Source organism: Cyprinodon tularosa, unplaced genomic scaffold (assembly GCF_016077235.1).
Source record: "Cyprinodon tularosa strain WSP-4 unplaced genomic scaffold, ASM1607723v1 ctg33, whole genome shotgun sequence".
Classification (NCBI taxonomy): Eukaryota; Metazoa; Chordata; class Actinopteri; order Cyprinodontiformes; family Cyprinodontidae; genus Cyprinodon; species Cyprinodon tularosa.
The window spans coordinates 2,274,405-2,294,202 of NW_024039041.1; the positions used below are offsets into that span (position 1 = coordinate 2,274,405).

At 38.1% G+C, this 19,798-nt stretch overlaps 1 protein-coding gene across 11 annotated transcripts in view; it reads left to right on the forward strand.

Annotated features, from left to right (window-relative positions):
* atp8a2 (ATPase phospholipid transporting 8A2) overlaps positions 1–19,798 on the forward strand; it is a 92,101-nt gene that overhangs the window by 48,829 nt on the left and 23,474 nt on the right. For all 11 annotated transcript variants that reach the window (XR_005281530.1, XM_038293697.1, XM_038293690.1 and 8 more), the window contains one exon: positions 9,219–9,391. Coding sequence is in view for 10 of the 11 variants with exons in the window: in XM_038293697.1 (XP_038149625.1) it covers positions 9,219–9,391 (173 nt within the window). In the remaining variant the exon portion in view is untranslated. The remainder of the gene's footprint in view (positions 1–9,218; positions 9,392–19,798) is intronic.

The following is a 19,798-nucleotide window of genomic DNA, read 5'->3' on the forward strand; positions in this document are numbered from 1 at the left end:
AGCTTTATAGTGATATTCTGAGAAAAGATTTCTTAGAAATCATAGATTTCAACAGAGGCAGAAGAAAAGCAGGCATCCATGTGGTGTTAATCCCGCTTGTCTACCGGGACGACTTCAGAGAGCTCTTGATGTGCGTGATGAAGATGAAAGCCATGCCATCCTCAGCTTAACACTTATCTGCCATTCACTTAAAATAACTCGCACCAGGTCCACTTTCTTTACATATGTGGGCCTGTTTGAAGGCCTGACCTGCACATGAGTGAAAACAGAAGCTGCTTATCAAAATCACTCCTCAAGGTTGACCTTTAGCTGCCATTTGTATCAGGCGCTGGAACATCACTGGGGATGTTTTGGACTTGAGTGTGTCAGCGTTTAAAGAGATCAAGAAAAACTGCGATCTGTGGTCCGCTTTTTTTTTTTTTTCTTTGGTGGATGGATTTTGACTTAACTTCATTATTATTTTATTTAACTTTACAGATTTGTGCTTGAAGTTTCATTAGAATATATTGATCTATAATAAAGCATTAAACCAATCGGTCATAATCTTAAAATGTAGTTTGCATAAAAAATCTTTCATCGCTTAATTGATGTATTGATATTTCTCAAGATTGACATTGAAAGATGATCTACGGTAAAATTAATACATCAGTTGATGATGATAAAACCATTAGGAACCGGTAGCCGACATTATGAGGTGCTTATATTTATTATTAAAACCACTAAGCCCTACCAAAAAATGACCAGACTTTGCTACCGAAGCAAACCTAAAAAAATCTAAAATAAAACACCAAGAACTGCAGTTCTATCGGGGGATGATTGGAGAAATCAGCTTTCAAAATGCAATTAATCTGAATGAGGAATCTAGCCGTCATAAAGATGTAAATAATTCCTCAGGAGTCTAAGGAATTAAAGGTATAGTGGAGGATTTTCGTGAATTTCTGAAGAGACCCGCCCTCTCCACTTAAAGAAAAATGCACATGCACAACCCTATACCCGCTCCTTATTAAACATGTTCGAGAGCATGCATGAGCTCATATCTCCTCAAGAAGGTGCAGGGACGCGATGATAAGACAGTTGCTCGGATGGATGTCATCTCACAAATATTTATATAAAAGTTTCCCTGCAAATAAGACTATTTGAACATTAAAAAAAGTCATGACATGTTTGTATGTGTGTGTGCTGCAGTGGAAATTTGGACATGTTTGCAGGATAAACCTTACTAACGATGCAAATTACAAAATAAACTTATCTTCCCCGGAAAGTTACAATATAGAGGTAGATAACTTTTACTAGCAGTGATGTGAAATGGATTTCTGGAAACTTTGCAACGGCTGCATCAGTGGGAAGCCCAACCTGTGCTTTCAATGTACGCCATCGCGAGAAAGAATCTCCCAAAAACAGTATTTTCTTGTTTCTCTCTTCTGAGGCCTTTCTCTTCTTCTCAAACACTTTGTAGACACTTTTTCTCTTACAATATCAGCCATTATCAAAGAACTGTGGTGTGAAAGGTAAATTGAATGAATGTCTGAAACCGTAGCTCGCCACATAAAAGTTTGCATGCGCAGAAAAACCTAACTGAGGACTGCGTTATGTAAACATATCAAAATGATTGAAATTAGGAGGACCACTTATTTAGATGATCCACCTGGAAAATTAATATCCTCCACTATACCTTTAAGTTTATGGCCTTGTTTTAGATCTTATACCCAGCATTACTCTGTGAGGGGCCTGTTCAGTCTTTATTTGCACATTGGTTTTAGATGTGTAAAGTCTCTCTACTTTAGATTAAATTCATGTAGTGTTCTTGAAATAAGCTACTAACTAATACAGGATCCATGGTCAGTGCAGTAAAACAACAGAAAAATCCTGTGGGATTCCCCCCCGTCCTGCCGATATTTTTGGCCCAATTCTTGAAGCCGATATTGCTTTTTCCTTCTCCGTTCACATGATACAATGACACAATGATGAAAAAAGTTAAACAAGTCTCAATTTAAATAAAAGAAAGAAACATTTATTATCAAATCAAAGACAAAAACAAATGCAGGAAAGGCCAACAAATGAGCTTCCCACTGAATCCATAATGAATCGGCCAAATGATGATGTCATTTAATCGATTAAAAAGAATGGTTCACATCCAAGCTTCGATAGACTTCATCTGCATCTTTCAAATCCTCTTTCTGCAAATTATTTTCATTCATTCATTGTCATGAAAAAATTATAAAACAAAAAAATGAAGTTTTGTTCTCTAGTCCTTTTCCATCATCATGATTTACTTTTTGTTTGCAGGATCTATATCACTTATGGGCTTAAAGGATAGTTAAAGTCCATACCTGTGACCATAACTATGGAAAGCTGCATATTTAAGCATGGCATCAATAATATACTTTTAGCTGACAAACTGTTGCATGAAAGCATTCCTTTGCATTGGTTATCTGTGCTGTGGTTTATGATCCAGATCCTCCTTCTGACCAGAAAAGGCTCTCCTCTACATGCATCCTCCTCACGCTGCTGTCTGCACATCTGTCAGCATGCTCTTTATGCTCAGGAAGCGACCACACAGCCTGTGTGCTTTGTGGTAGGGGAAAAAAATGACTTAAGAGGAGCAGAAAACAGGAAGAATATATGCATGTTTATCTTTTGGGAGACAAAGAAGTGGGTTTGTGGATAAAGCAGTGGAGACTGTTTATTTGGTTTCATCTGGGAGATGGACAATCTGGAAAGAGTCTGAGTGGAGGTGTTTTACTGGCCCATTTGAGGGTGATGAAAGAGCAGTAATGCAGTCTCCTTTTGGTGCTCCTCCTCACCAAAACAAAACCCTGGGACCAATGCCTCCTGGCTAAATGTTTTGCGAGCACTAACTCCGTGACATGCGCCACCTGTCGCTTTCAGATCAGAGCACCACACACAGAAATGGAAAAAAGTCTTCACCCTGCTCACCTCTTCCTCGCAGTGGCTAAAAACATTAAACTCAGAAGCACACCTCCTAATTTCACCATCTCTGCTTAACTTTAACAAACAGTTTATCCAAGATGAAGTGGAGCTAGGTCCTGATAAACGTGTAAAACAAACGCCCCATCAAACTTTCCCACAACCACCAGGGGCTCGTCACGCTGCCCGCAGTACAAGCCTTAAACAAACACCGCCTTTCTTCTGGCCATTCATCATGTTTCTGTGCAGACTGTGCCTCCGGCTCGTCACTGCTCTTCTCCTCACAGTTGAATTCCCCTTTAGGGTCTCTGTGAGGATTTCTGACCCCAGGTATAGCGGATGTGGGTGTTTGCACAGATGCACCGCCGGATAATTAAACGGTATATTAAACCTCAGCGGTGACAGATCTGTGCTGTTAAAATGAGGGTGTCTTTGCCCACCTTTTTTCCCACTCTAGTGTTATTTTATTTTATTTCCAGATATGTCTGGTCACCACGTCGTGTCTGATGTCTCTCCACATGTCTTTGTGGGTACTCCTGGGTTCATGGTCTTACAAGAGCTCCTAATTTATTTGCTGTTTTTGGCTCTAACTGGGCTAGGTTAAATATATTTTATTGGCAAAATTAAATGGAAAGAATATTCAATGTGGTTTTCTTCATTCTTCTTTTCATAACCAGACCCCTAAAAATTGTTGGTGTGCATTTTTTTTATGCCCTTTTATATATATATAATACATTGTAATAAGTAGCCTTCAGAAGTCAACACGTAAAGTCTTCTGTTAGATTTGTTGGAGAGTATTAAGAAATAAACAAATTCACTAGGGTTGAAACAATCGGATTTGTCGATTATTGAAATAATCATCAAGTAATTTAGTAATTGCTTAATTGTTAATTGGAGTATAGAGGCTGTAGAACATGACTTTATCTAATAGAGAAACCCACTTAGGAGTCATTATATTAAAATTGTTAATATATATTAATATTTTGCATTTGAGATAAAAAATAAATAAATAAAAAAACGTTTTCGTCTGTCAATACCCCCTATCCAGAACTCCTCAAGTGGAAAAGTTTTAGTGTCACCTGTTTTAATTCTGCAAAAACTCTATTTTAAGGTAGTCTTTGTTAATTGAAAAGATATTTCACAGATTTATTGATTAGCAAAATAATTGTTAGTTGCAACCTCTTTACTGCTAGGGTATAAAGCTGATAGTAACTCTTGGTCTTTATCTCAACAAATTGGCTTGTCAAGATGAAAAGATGCCAAAGAAAGCCACAAGAAATCCTATTTGCCTGCAGGGCATGTAGAAGGTCACAAAGAAGTTTTTGGTGACTTTTGGCCCAACAAACAGAACCCTGTGAGACAGAGGGCTCTTCCTAAACATATCATCCCCAAGGTGAGGCATGGTGTTGGCAGCATCATGCAGTGGGGATGCTTTACTTAACCTGAAACGGCGAAGAAACGGTCACAGTGAAAATGTTCATCTTTACCTATACGTGTAATATGAGCAGACGTTTGTTCATTTACACAAACTGATTGCGACTGATTCTTTGTGTTGCTATTTCACACAAAATCCCAAAAAAATCATTAACGTTTGCCGCAGTAAAATTACTATTGAACGACATTTGTGTCTTCAAACTTTTGCATGATGTGGCTTTTTTACATACTCATAAAACTGTTGTGATAGATCTGCAATATTTGCCTAAACATGTGAAATCACTAACCTTTTAGTGTATTCATTCACTATGTTTAATGCCTGAAAATGAATTAACTTGTATCATATATTTATAGGCAGTTGAAGCTTGCATGGAGTCCAGGAATCGACAAACACTCTGACAATTAAACAAGTCCTTTCTAGGTGACCACCACCCCTTTTTTGGTAAACCAAACATCACAGCCAGCCATCCTGCACTCAGACTTTCACCAGTTTACCTTGAAAAGGCAAAAATAAAGAACATTTTACATCCTATTATTTACACTTCTGTATACCCAAGAATATTTTTAATATTTTACCTTCACCAAAACAGCTGCTAGGATCATGTATATTGAGTTTAGCTTAGCTTTTGCTGGTCTGACTGACTGGAGTCTTGCCCTTAACACAATCAAGCCATTTTGGGATTAATTGAAATGGGGGGCCGAGCCTCTGCATCGAACATTTGTGTCTGACCTCATAAATGCACTTCTGGAAGGAGGTTTCCTTAAAAAACGTCCCTAAGCCATCTGAAAATCCACCCTGGAACTACCATGTCTATCCTTTTGGTTAGAAATGGGATGGTACTCAAGGTAGTATGGGAAAATGTATAAGGGTTTTTTTTATTATGCTGACTTCAGTGTAATTTTTCAATTTTATTGTTACATGATTTACAAATGAAAACCCCTAATCCTTTATTTTTTTAGGATCAGAGGTTGGTAGTAACCAGTTAATATTAGTTAGGGTTAGAGAGGAAAAATGTTCTTAAGGAGTAGTTTTTGATTTGAAAAATATTCTTGTTTGAGTATCACTACCCTTGAGTAAAATTTCTAGTTACTTAACCCACCAACAGTAACTTTGGAAATCAGGGAGAGATAATCAGATCAGATTGTCAATGGAAGTTTTTTATCATTTCTTTTATGTATTTCCTGCTGTTTTTTTGTTCTTTAAGTTTACACTGACAAAAATATTATTACGAGTGTTGCTTTTGCCTGAATTTGTTATTTTATGTTATTTATTTGAATTTTTATGTTGTTTTATACCTTGAAATACACTGATTTGCACTGATTGCATTATTTTAAACATTAAAATTAGATCCTCTGAACCAACATTTACTCAGTACTTGAGTGGATATTTAAAAAAAATACTCCTTTACTCTTTAATAATTTCCTGGATGACTACCTTTCTACTTTTACTCAAGTAAAAAACATGTTAAAGTAGTGCTACTCCTACTTCATTGTTTTTGGATCTCTACCCACCTTTTTTTAGGATTTAGGGCTTGAATTTGTTTCTTTTTCTGTTCAAAATGCAATAATAGAGAGTGGCCTGGCATACATCAGTTTGCCTACATGCACCACCCACTTTCTGATCCAAATATAAACCTAAGAAATGTTCATGCAGTCTGGTCCTTGCGATGCTATATGCTAATTGTCTGCCAGTGTTTTTGTCTGTGTTCTTACCAGTCTCTGCCTACTTTCAGACCTGTTGCATATGAAACGCAAACATTTAGTTTGGAACCAGAAATGTCTGCTAATGAGATCAGGCATGTTGCAATTAAAGAATAAGGCATGCACTTTTTTTTTTCCTACATAGTTTCCAGAAATAGAAGGTAATTTGGCGTGAGAAAGGAGACCTTTTCTTTCTTGTGTCGGCTTTTTTTTGTTTAAGTATTAACAGACCACAGTGGACCGTTGTGAGCCATTCTTCATGTTTAGACAGTTTCCTTTAGCCGGTAAAGTCTGGACTTGGTGTGTGGCTGGAAAAGCCAACCATTGTTCAAACTGGAGTTAACTGTTTAATCCTTGTGGCTCTGTGGAGGTTTATCCTGGTTATTATCCTGGGTTATCTTAACTGCCGTTCAAGCTTTGCCTGAACCTGCTGTGACAGGTTACAGTGCTGCATTAGGCTCTTGCAGCTGCTACATATTCTGCTCCTCTGTGTCGCTTCTTTATGAGCTATTGTTCTTTAAAGCACGGCAAATGTTATTAGCTAATGAAATGAGATGGAAGGAAACGTTCTCGCTAATCAGGACCAAATTCGGAGCACACTGGAAATGCTGATGGGCACTAAGGTTTTGAGCCTGACAGGCTTTAATCTTCTTTATCCTATTATAATGTTTTTGGTTCTTTTCTTCCTTGTTTTGGGGGAAAAAGGTGAAGCCAAACAGGAATTCCTGCATTCAAAGGAAAAACACACAGCCCCGAGCTGAGAAAACAAGACGGGGATTTTTTAAGGGGGGCAGGGGGGGGGGATTTGTATCTGTGTTTGTGAGTGGAGGGAATGCACATGTGCATCACTATTTTCCAAAAAGAAGAGCAGTTGCTTTGTTTCTACTGCTGCATTTGACTCATGCGTGTCTTCTGCATGATATGCAGGTACAAGGGTCACTTCTAAGGGCTGGTGATTCCTCTCAGGTCAGATTAGAACCAGTTCTACTCATAATCTTCAATAAATAGTTGCTTTCTTTAGAGAGTAAATTAATTGTATTATTTTTCATAGATTAACATGAAGTATGGCGTTAAAAGAAGGAAAAAATACTTTACCAAATTAAATAAATAAATAAATAAACTAATTTAATTTTAAAACATTTTTAGAATCCCCTTCCCTGTATGTTTAAACTTAGTAGAACTATTATGGGTGCTAGCCTTTGTTTTAACATGTAGATTATAAGATTATGTCGGATTATAGGGATAGAGTCTTTTAGAATCAAGTTTTAAGTCAAATTTGAGTAATTTGGTTTTGGTATGGTCTTTGACTATGATACCCTCAATGGGAAAATGCTTTTTATGGTAGATGAAAGCAGCCTCAAATTGTTAGTGTGAAAAGGTGTAACTTTTTGTATTTATAGTTTTATTGTCCTTACAATCCTTTGTCTTTATGGGTAAATTAGCCTTTAGTTCTGTTCAAACTGAATTAGGGACCTCCTATAGCCTTTTAGCAAAGACTTTCTCCTTGCTACATTTTTAAAAAGCTCAGATTTGTACAGCTGTTCTCTCCAATACCTGATGCATCTTTTCTCATCCTTGCTAGAGTTAATAACCTCTTCGCTGCTTCTCTCTCCTGCTCTTCTTGCTTAGACAGTCATTAAAGTATAGGTGGACGTTCCTGATTGGTGGATGTATACCGTAGTCGTGCTGTGTTTGTTTCATTTTTTAGATGGTGGATTAAACAAAGTTCAGTTAGATGTTCAAGGTTTCAGATTTTCTAGAAACCAAGCCTTCTTTAAGCTTCTGCAGCTCGACTGTTCTGCTGTCTTCCCTGGATTTCCCAATACTTTTAAGTTTCATGCCTGGATTAGTTGTGAGTTTAATACAGAAAGAGCTTATTTACAAATGAGGTATGTCTATAGGGAGATGGTTGCATTTTATTTAAGGTGAGGGGGCTAAATTCAAAGGTAGATCAAGGGGGATTAACTTCTTTTGCAAGGCACTACTTTTAGGGATAAAATGCGTTTTAACTGTGTTATTCAATGGTCTCAAAAATCAAAGCAGGTCTAATTATCCAGCTGTTTGCTGATTTAGTATCTGAACATTTTGTTGGGAAAAACATTTTAGTTCCTGCTCTTTGGCCGGGTATTTTTTTAAACTTATTTTCACCTCAATTTATCTTTTTAATCTTAGTTTCTCTTTAATCAGTTGGATTATGTTTGAAGTCCAAAAGATTTCCAAAGCAAGTAAGGATGTCTTTAAGCGGAAATGGCTCATTCAGGTGTGTGTGGGTGTGTGTGTGTTTGTGGGGGAAGGAGGACGGTGGTGGTCAGGTTTGTAGCATGTCTGCTGTTTCCACATGGAATTCATTACACCTCTGCTGGATGTTTGTTTTCTCTATTAATCCTGTTCCTCTATTATCAAGAGCTCAATCAAAACAGCCCCAAACTACTGCGCTGCAGGCGACCTGGCTTTCCACACATCCCCCTCCCCCCATACATCCTTTGCTGTAACATTTCTAAGCTAGATTTCCCTCATCAACTTAGACGCCGCTTTCATTTTTCTCTTGCTGTCATGTGCTGCAGCCCATGAAGGAAAGATTTTGGCTTTTTACAGCCCGGATTTAAACGCGCCTTCAGGATATGGCAGCATCAGCTTGCTGTGTTGGGATCCCAGGAACAACTGTGAACTTTATATTGGCTTCTTTAATTGTTTTGGGGTTACACAGAAGCAAATTGTTTCCTCAGATGAAAGCCGGCAGAGCAACCATGCTACCAAGCACACATGTCTTCCATTTACCTGCTGGTTGCTTTAACCTTTCAGCAAGCCAGCTTGTGTGTTTTGATGTGCATGATTTACGCTGTCACCACTTTGTAAGATAACAATGTCCACATTAAAAAAAAAACAACAACAAAAGAAACCTGAAATAGAACAATATGGTGGCTTGAAACATCTGTTGCCTCACAGCCGAAAAGGAAGAAACATTTTTATTGGATTTAGAGATTTCAGAGAGTTAGAGGCAAGATTTCTGGTTAGAGGTTTTGCATTCTGATGCCAACAGCATTTCCTGATGTAATCTTGCAAGATGTACATGTTTTTTCTCCTGATTTAGGATAGGCTCTTGTTAATTTTAAGAAATTAAACCGATACCTTTTCCTCTGTTTGTCTTCCTGCAGGCCACTCGTGCCACCCTCACCGCTCACTGTTCCTCCCTGGGTGACTCTCTGGGAAAAGAAAATGAGCTTGCCCTGATCATGGATGGCCAAACTCTTAAATATGCCCTGTCATTCGAGCTCCGCCAGGCCTTTCTCGACTTGGCTCTGTCCTGCAAAGCTGTAATCTGTTGCCGGTAAGGAGGAAATATTCAAAGTTTATTGTGCATTAAAAATAAATAAGATTTAGTAAGACAGGATAAAAAAGAAACAACTGATTTTTCTTTAGAAATCATGAAAAACAATTTTATTCCAAACCAATCCCACCCGTAGTGGGACCCTTTATCCCATATAAACACAGCCAACAGCTTCTGTAAATTTTCAGTAACATACGGCAAGCTTTACTGGTTTACATTTCTAATGTAAAGACAGAAAAGGCTTTTTTTTCTCTTTCTTATCAAACTACCTCATAGCTTGTAAACAGTTGTTATAAACCAGGTATCTCCAAACTGTGCGTCCGGTGTGTCCAAACATTTTATGCCCCTATGATCATTTCAGCTGGACCCTGTCAGCTTGGAAAGTTGATACAGATACACATTAAAAAAACATTCTAGGGTGTACTATTGCCTTTCAAAAATTATAAAGGTAAATCTTACCCCTAGAATCGAAAAGTTAGGTTGCAATACATTATTTCAACCTTTGTTATGTTTTTGCTTTTATTTTTATTTGCACACAGGACAACAAACATCCAGTTAATTTAAGCAAGTAACTGACGTAGAGGAATACATTTGTTAAAGTCGGTTCCTATGGCTAAGTGGTGTAAAAACTTTTTCAAGTCTGTGTTTAATTTAGACATACTCGCTATGGCAACCCCTGAATAAGGGAGCAACCAAAAGGACAAAAACAAACATTTTTTTTATTTTCATTTTACCATTTCCTTGTCAAAATTGACATAATTCTTACCCTCTCTTTACCATGAGAAAGACTTGCTTAAAAAAAAGAAATGGGCATCTAAGTCATGATATCTATACTGAAGGAAAACGGGAACCAGTTCATCATTAGACATAATGATCAAATGAAAACGATTAACTAGCTATTTTCAATAAAGGTTTCTGACGTGTTTTTTATTGGCATTTTTAGGGATCACAAAGATTTCATTATTGATTTGATTTAAAAAAATAGATAAATAAATAACATCCCCTGACTATTTCATACTGGGCTTTTTTCTACCAGTGAAGAAATTTACACACATTTGTAGTTGAATTGTACTATAGGGGAACATATCGGACAATAAAGGACAACTTTGAGATTTTTCACATATTTACCAAGGTGCTTTTTATTTGCACATTTGCTCTTATTATAAACCACAGAAAACACTGTCTAGGACAGGCACCCCCAAAGTCGGTCCTCGAAGGCCGCTGTCCTGCAGGTTTTAGAGGGTTCTCTGCTTTAGCACAGCTGATTCTGATGATTGCAGTTAAGCAAAAGCCTGTTAATCAACTATAAATGTAAATCAGCTGTGCTGGAGCAGGGAAACCTCTAAAACCTGCAGGACAGCGGCCCTCCAGGACTGAGTTTGGGGATGCATGGTCTAGAACAGTGTTTTTCAATCCTGGTCCTCAAGGCACCCTGCCCTGCATGTTTTAGATGTTTCCCAGCTTTCACACACCTGTTATCAATTGATAGCAGATTATCAGGCTTTGCTGAACTGCAATCATCTGAATCAGGTGTGCTGAACATCAGAAACATCCAAAACCTGCAGAGCAGGGTGCCTTGAGGACCAGGGTTGAAAAACAGTGGTCTAGAAGTTGATGTGAGTCACAGCGTGTCATAATACTTATTACAAATAAGACCCTGAAGTAATTTACTTATAGAAGAAAAGATGTGCCGTAGAAATAAAAAAAATCTGTTCTTGAATTTCTCAAACTAATGTAATACTTCAATAGACTGCTGTTATTTATTTGTAGAGTCTTACAAATGATTGTTTCACAAGAAACAATCAAGTCAACTCATGAAGAAAAAGAAAGGGGGGGGCTTTTCAGGAAATCACAGCCCAGAAAAAAATTAATATTTAGCAACAACCAGATGAAGTCATTAGTCTGAAAGTTAACCTGTAGTTTTATGTGTTATGACAGAAACAGGCTTTTACTGCATTGGTTCATTCTTTGCCACCAGCATGAGAGGATGAAATAGGACACTGAAAGACTTGTCATGTTGCTTTATTAAAATGTCATCTCCTACACGCTGCCGATACCCCTATAATGAATCCCAGAACAGAGTTGTTTAACATCATACATTATTTCAAAGTATAAATGATCCATACAACTCAAACTCAATGTTTCCTTTTTATTTTAAACAGTCAGACCCAGCTGGATGTTAAACATAGGGATTTTTCAGTTGTCCATGTGTTTGTGTGGATTTGTATGTGTGTTTGTCCGTAGCCAGGAGGGACGTAACAGAGCCTCTCTTCCATATCCAAGCCATATCCGGACTTGGGTCTCATAGGCCTTGCAAACAGCCTCCAGCTTCCTTTCCTCTGTCTTTTTTTTTCTCCCCTGTCCTTTTATCCCCACTAAAGTTTCTTGTATCTGATGAGAGCCAGGGTATTCTTATCTCAGTTTAACATAATAATCTCATACTTTTATTGGCATTAAGAAAATAACATCCCTTCACATATGAAGTTAGCAGATTGTCTTGATTTTTGATGTCTTGTGCGCCCTTCAAAAACTTGTCATGGCTAATAACCTCTAACATTAAAGCGGTGTTGTTAGCAGCAACAATATTTTTAAAAAAACCTAAACCACCAGAGTACAATTACTACCTGTCTAGGTGCTTAACAAGCAGCACAAATTAAAGACTGCCCAGAAACACCTTTTAAAGCAGCATCTAATGGGATTTTGTTAGCTCCTGCTTTTCAAACATCCTGTGATGGTTAACATTGGCTTAAACTGAAGTCTTCAAGCCAGAAAGTGACACCATTGCTAAACAGCCAATACAATAATTCAATTCAATTCAGTTTATTTATATAGCGCCAGTTCACAACAAGTCATCTCAAGACACTTTAACGTTCACCAGATCATCCAGTCAAAGTTTTCTATCTAAGGAAAACCAGCTGATTGCACTGACTCATTGACTCAAATACAATCCCTGACACTAAGCGTGCTTGTAGTGACAGTGGAGAGGAAAAACTCCCTTTTAACAGGAAGAAACCTCCAGCGGAACCAGGCTCAGTGTGAGGGGCCATCTGCCGAGGCCGACTTGGGTTCAAGGAGACAGTTATATAAGGGATACAATTATACCCCAAATTGATTTTGACACTGGAAAAATGCATTTAAGTCGATCATAACCTGCTCAGATTCAGTCTTTCAAACTTCCTTTAGCTGCTAGCTGTGCTACAATGCTAGTTTTCTTTTACAATGTGAGTTTTTTTCAGCTGTTCATTTTAAGTTTCTTAATTTATAATAAAACTAGGCCTTATCCCCCTTTTTTTAAAATCACAGAATGAACAATAATTGTTTTTGCTAGATAAAGCTATCGATAGAGTAATCTTCAAACTAGTTTTTCACATGGTAAAAAATACTTGGTGTATAATAAATGATCTCACAACTTAAAATCAAACTAAATCGCTGCATCCTGTAGTGATTAAGGTCTAGCAGACGCTGTCAGATTGTCATACAATTAGTTTTTATCTAACCTAAAATAAATTTAGACTCAAAATATAAAGCACAGCTTTCTATGATTTTAAACATGAAAACAAAATCTAACCAAAAGAGAAAACCAACATGAAAAAGTATCAGAGGGACAACACCGCTCTCTGCTTCCTGCCGTACAATAGAGACACATCTAATAGGTTTTAGCTGTTTTGTTGAACCTAAAGGTTTTCTTTTTATATTTACCTTACACATCTGAATGATGGGGTATATCTTATAAGGTGTATTCAGCCTTTTTGGGCATCTAGAACTTTAGTCAAAAATGTCCCATTTTCCAAATTTCATGCAAAATATTTTTTTTAATACATTAGGGAATCTTTAGAAAACAGGAGTCCTTTAGGGGATTTACAGTCAATGGTCAAATTATATAAAGCTAACTTAAAAATTCAGCACAGAAGATTTGATACAGCTGCAGAAAAACATAACTAAATGGCTAAAGGATTTTTAGAGATTTCTCTCATGATGTGGTATTTATGAATATAAAGAGCATACATTTTATTTCCAGTTAAATTCTCCTTCTTATGAGACTTATCTTATGTACACAATGAATCAAAGAGGAATCTGTAATGTGGGTCTGTGGATGTGTGTCGATCTCTCAGGGGACCGTTGGGTCGAGTGTGCCCTGTTCGCTTGAGTTCCTGACTTCACTGTGCGTTTGTTTATAGGAGGACTTAGCCGCTGCTTATTTTCTGCTCAGTTCCACCGTGAAGAGCTTTCGGGAGCCTTTCATCTTCCCAGCTCCACTTTACACAATCCCAGACTCTGTTGGTCATGTTTAGAGGAAAGCTAGAGGCAGAGATGAAGAGAGATTTGTGGTCAGAGGCCAACAGATGCAAACGCCTGTACCTCAGATGGAGAAACAGGAAAAAAAAAAACGTATCCCATCCTTCCTTAATGGCCTCGGAAGCCAGATCTGAGGTTTTGCTCCGGTTTTACTCAAGTGGTAGTTGGGGTGAAGCGGCTCATAACAGGTCTGTCAATTCTAAGTACAGTAAAACCACTTGAGACTGGTTTTTAAAGTTCATCTGAAGAATGATCCAAATGGATTTTTAGGGCTCGTGGGCTTCGTTAAAGTGTCGTCTGGTGATCATCCGTACAGTATGCTTGTAATTGAATTTAGTAATAAAAATCATCTCATTTTGTTCCTTGCCATGTGATGCCTCACGCAGCTGCTTTCAATCTAATTTAGTAACGTCGTTATCACAGCACTGACAAACATGGAGGGGATTCACTGCTTTAGAGTACTTTAACAGCTCTTGTAAGAGAAGATCAGCTGCCTTTTTAGCCGATCTAAAGTTCTCTAACCATCAGCTGATGCATGACTGAGACCGGAGTATTGGTAAAGATCCACCGATCAAACAGTTATAGCTGATTGAAAATTTGCAGATACGGATTTTAACAGCTGGCAATCCATCCATCTCCCCCCGCTTAGTCCTTGTCAGTGTCTCTGTGGTGCCGGTGCCTATCTCCGACATTCTATGGGCGAGAGGCCGGGTACACCCTGAACAGATCACCAGTCTGTCTCAGGGCAACATGGAAACAGAAAAGGATGTAAAACCATGCACACACTCACTCACTCCTAAGGAATATTTATATAATGCAAATTAACCAAATCAGTATGATCTCATATTGCAGTTTTCCCTAATATTGTTCTAGACATTTGCTTCTAGTATAAAGTTGTTCCTATTGACAGTTATAAATAAAGGTGTGGTTTATCTAATGTTTTTAACCTTTTTTTTTCCTAATCCCCATCAGCATTTAATAATTAGACGTAAAAATGCTACACCCTACAATCTTTTTTTCCGTGTAGCCTCGAGAATAAATTCACTCTCTATCAGAACTGTGCATTATCATATACATGGGCTTGTCTCTGCCAACCTTCTGCATTTAAATCAAAATTATATATATATGTATCCATCCATTTTCCATCACGCTTATCCCACCTGGAGTTGCAAGGGGTGATGGTGCCTATCTCCAGCTGTCAATGGGCGAGAGGGGGGGTAAACCCTGGACAGGGCACCAGTCTATCGCAGGGCAGCAGAGACAAACAGAACATGCAGTCATGTCTTTGGACTGTTGGAGGAAGCCAGAGTACCCAGAGAGAACCCACGCAAACATGGGGATAAAATGCAAATCCATGCAGAAATTTAACCCAGAACCTTCTTCCTACTAGGCAGCGGTGCTACCCACTGTTCCACTGCACCAATCTGTTATGACTATAACAGAGAGTGACATCGCTCATGATGTTTTTGATCACAATTGTGGCTAAAATATGAAGTCTTTAGCTATTTATCTTTAAGAGCAGTGATATAAGAAAATCTTTATATATAAAATAGAGATGGAGATAAACTCCACCTTGCAGAATTCAACAGAGAGGAAAACTTGGAATATACTTATTTTGTTATGTTACTCTTTGCACAATTACCAACTTTAGTGTTAACCTTATAACTGCAGACACAAGTCTTCATAAAGCCTTTGGCTTTAATCTAGAATTTGGTATACAATTAAAATGATTAAACTGAACTGCTTTGCTTTGTTCAGCTTGCATTAACTTTAAAGTTTTGTATTTGTATCTGAAAAGGTTGAACACAAAACAACAAAACTGAAAGAGCATAAAATAAAATAACTAAATGACTAGACAACATCAGAGTCCAGCTCTCTTAGACTTAGACAGATTTATTTTGTCATTTTGTATACATGAGTGTATACAAAAGGAAATTTTGTTTAAAACAGCTCTAGACAATTTAAATTTTTAAAGGGCAGCCTTAAAAACAGTTGTAGAAAACTTGAAAACTGTTGTAGTTGTTTGAATTAAGCCGCATTATTTATCCAAAGAAAAAAGTTTCCCTTCTAAAATCCTCTTAAAATCTTTGTTTTTTCTATAAATGTGTTGTCTGAATGTCATTAACCATGTGCATGCAACTACATACACTATATTGCCAAAAGTATTTGCTCACCCATCCAAATTATTGGAATCAGGTGTTCCAATCACTTCCATGGCCACAGGTGTATAAATTCAAGCACCTAGGCATGCAGACTGTTTTTACAAACATTTGTGAAAGAATGGGTCGCTCTCAGGAGCTCAGTGAATTCCAGCGTGGAACTGTGATAGGATGCCACCTGTGCAACAAATCCAGTCGTGAAATTTCCTCGCTCCTAAATATTCCACAGTCAACTGTCAGCTGTATTATAAGAAAATGGAAGTGTTTGGGAACGACAGCAACTCAGCCACGAAGAGGTAGGCCACGTAAACTGACGGAGCGGGGTCAGCGGATGCTGACGCGCATAGTGCGAAGAGGTCGCCAACTTTCTGCAGAGTCAATCACTACAGACCTCCAAACTTCATGTGGCCTTCAGATTAGCTCAAGAACAGTGCGCAGAGAGCTTCATGGAATGGGTTTCCATGGTCGAGCAGCTGCATCCAAGCCATACATCACCAAGTGCAATGCAAAGCGTCGGATGCGGTGGTGTAAAGCACGCCGCCACTGGACTCTAGAGCAGTGGAGACGCGTTCTCTGGAGTGACGAATCGCGCTTCTCCATCTGGCAATCTGATGGACGGGTCTGGGTTTGGCGGTTGCCAGGAGAACGGTACTTGTCTGACTGCATTGTGCCAAGTGTAAAGTTTGGTGGAGGGGGGATTATGGTGTGAGGTTGTTTTTCAGGAGCTGGGCTTGGCCCCTTAGTTCCAGTGAAAGGAACTCTGAATGCTTCAGCATACCAAGACATTTTGGACAATTCCATGCTCCCAACTTTGTGGGAACAGTTTGGAGCTGGCCCCTTCCTCTTCCAACATGACTGTGCACCAGTGCACAAAGCAAGGTCCATAAAGACATGGATGACAGAGTCTGGTGTGGATGAACTTGACTGGCCTGCACAGAGTCCTGACCTCAACCCGATAGAACACCTTTGGGATGAATTAGAGCGGAGACTGAGAGCCAGGCCTTCTCGTCCAACATCAGTGTGCGACCTCACAAATGCGCTTCTGGAAGAATGGTCAAAAATTCCCATAAACACACTCCTAAACCTTGTGGACAGCCTTCCCAGAAGAGTTGAAGCTGTTCTAGCTGCAAAGGGTGGACCGACGTCATATTGAACCCTATGGATTAGGAACGGGATGTCACTTAAGCTCATATGTGAGTCAAGGCAGGTGAGCAAATACTTTTGGCAATATAGTGTATAAGGATTAAAATTATTACTTTGATCTGTTTAAAAATTCATAAAATACAAATATCCTAAATTAAGACATGAGTTGAGTTTTTTGTTATTCATGCTATTCAATTCTAGTGTTTGTATCATATTTCTGAGATGGTTCCTCTTAGGAGACATATTTGTTTTTATTGGACATTTTTCAGATAGCTCATGATGAAACTCTTTTAAGAGTTTAGCTGGAAGTGACTGACACACACAGAGGGTATTTTAAGCAGCTGTATGGACTGATTCAGCCCAGGGTGCAACTTCTAAGAATGCAAACACTGTGTGTGGGCCAGGATTGTTTTTTACTCGTGCAGCTTCCTCCCTGGATTACAAACCATTAAGCATGAAGATAATGTTTACTTCAAAATGAATAGTGAAAATAAATGTTGTATGAATTGCCTTTTCCAGCCCTGATTTCTAAAGGCCTCTCAAGTTAGTTTCTGCTTCTAAAAGGAAGTTGAAGAGATTCCAGATGCAAGACCGAATAAGATGTTATTGATCTAGAGTTTCCTCTTTCAATCTGGTACCTATTTTTGTTGAAATTATTTAGCAAACCATAAAGTTTCTATTTTACTATGAAAGTGATTTTAAATGGTGTACATCAATCTTTGATTGCTAGGCAAAGATTTTTGCAGATGCATGGCCTGATATACAGTTTTTTTTTTTTAAAGAATGCTCGTGAATAAAGTTAATTTTTTTAAAAAGGCCAAAACATAGCAACTTGATTCACTAGAGATGTGAGAAATCACAGTACCCTAAAAAGAGAAATCTGGAGCTGAGATTGGGCAGGAATTTGTTAGATACCATTTCTTTTTCTTGACATTGGGTCAGGAAATCTTCAGTCTGAACTGAAACTAAAAGCGTTCCTATCTCTTGAACTTTTTCCACGGAGCGCAGCATACCTTTATAAACTAGTTAATAGCTTTATAAACTAATTTACATGTAGTCCACCTGTGTTTGATTTAATCTTACTATAAGTCCAGCTGTTTTGTGAAGGCCTCAGAGGTCAGTTAGAGGGCTTTTGCTACTCATTAAACAATATTTAAAACCTGCATTATTATGAACTGCAGTAGTTTATTATTTACAGATATCTATTCAACTGTAACTTTAACCTCAGCAAAAGGTTTTCCTTGCAATAGATTTACCCAGACGGTTTGAATAATAATGCTTCTTAGATTGAGAGAACAAATTGAAGACAGTGTATCATGCGTCTGTGTTAGCTTCTTGTCTAGATTCATAAAAAATACATAGCAGTTTATGATAGGTATGTAGAAAAAAAGGAGCATTAGTGCATTTCCAAGACACTCTGATGAAATAAAGTCTAACACTGAATAAAACAGGTTTCATTTTTATTAAAGAGATGAGCTCAATCTATCCTCTCTGTATTCTCCAGCATGTCCAAACCAGAGCCATCTTTGTAAGAGAGTTATGAAAACTCTATTGACGACAATGGCCGACATTTTAAAGAGCAACGGCAGTGCATGAAGCTTAAATGGAGTTAGCGAGTATTGCTTTAGACAAGGGGTCACCAATTAAAAATCAGCGAGGTCCGAATAAGGAAAATCATCAACCAGTAAAGGTCCAGAGACATTAATTATAATCTGTTACTTTAAACAGAGTTTAAGAATGAAATAAAACTAGGATTTTATGCATCCATGTTATACATTGATTTTTTTTAATAAAAAAATATATAGAAAAAAAATATATACCCGTATAAAATTTTTCCATTTTAAAATCTAATTTGGTATATAGACAATTTCCTGATTCACATATTTTATAAAAAACACGAACTGACGGTTTGTTATTTATTTTATTACTATTATTATTATTTTTTTATGGCTTAATGAAAAAAGTGGGCTTTAGGCTGCCCTGCAAAGCTTTTAAAACTGGGTTTGAATGGAGACAAAGCCATTCTCAAGCACAGATCAAGGTGTTCATTCGTGAGCCTGGATCGATATTTATTTTTGATTATGTTCTTGGTGGAGAATCCTGCTTCACAGCAGCAGGTTGAGCCAAACATACTCAAAATGTGCAGGGTCATCTTTGAGCACACTACTTCACTTTTCTTTCATCAGTTCAACGCAGTTCTTCCAGCAGTCCAAACTTTCTCTGCTCTCTTTTTCTCATCGTCTTCTCCTTCTTTCCCCTTCGCCCGGCTTGCCTCAGGTTTGTCTGCGGTGTCTAGAATTGGCTCTTATCAGTGACCCAGACTGACAGCTCATTGGATAATTTGTTTGACATGCGAGCGAGGTCCCGGACGCTCCAGAGGGCTTTACCATGTTAACAGGAGAAGCGATGCAAGTGAAGTTGGACACTGTCGTTGGACAACATGCAGTAATTTATAAATGTTTTAAATCCTGTTGGGTCCAGATTAGCCGGCAGGTGGGTCCAGATCCAGACCGCTAATCCGTGACCTCTGCTTTAGACGTTAGAAGAGCATGGCAATAGAAACTGATATTTAGGTTGCCCTACTCATTTTTGATCATGTAAACTAAACATAAACATCTAAAAATGTAAACAGACTCAATATATATATGGACTAAAACCTCTCAATCAGAAATCTTTTTGTATAGTATGTGAAATAATTACGGGTCTGGGTGCATTTTCAATGGGCCATCTACCATTTCCACCAAACTCCTGGACACCCTAGCAAGTGAACTATTAGTCTTTCACGGGCAAAACTCTCCTACTCAACAAC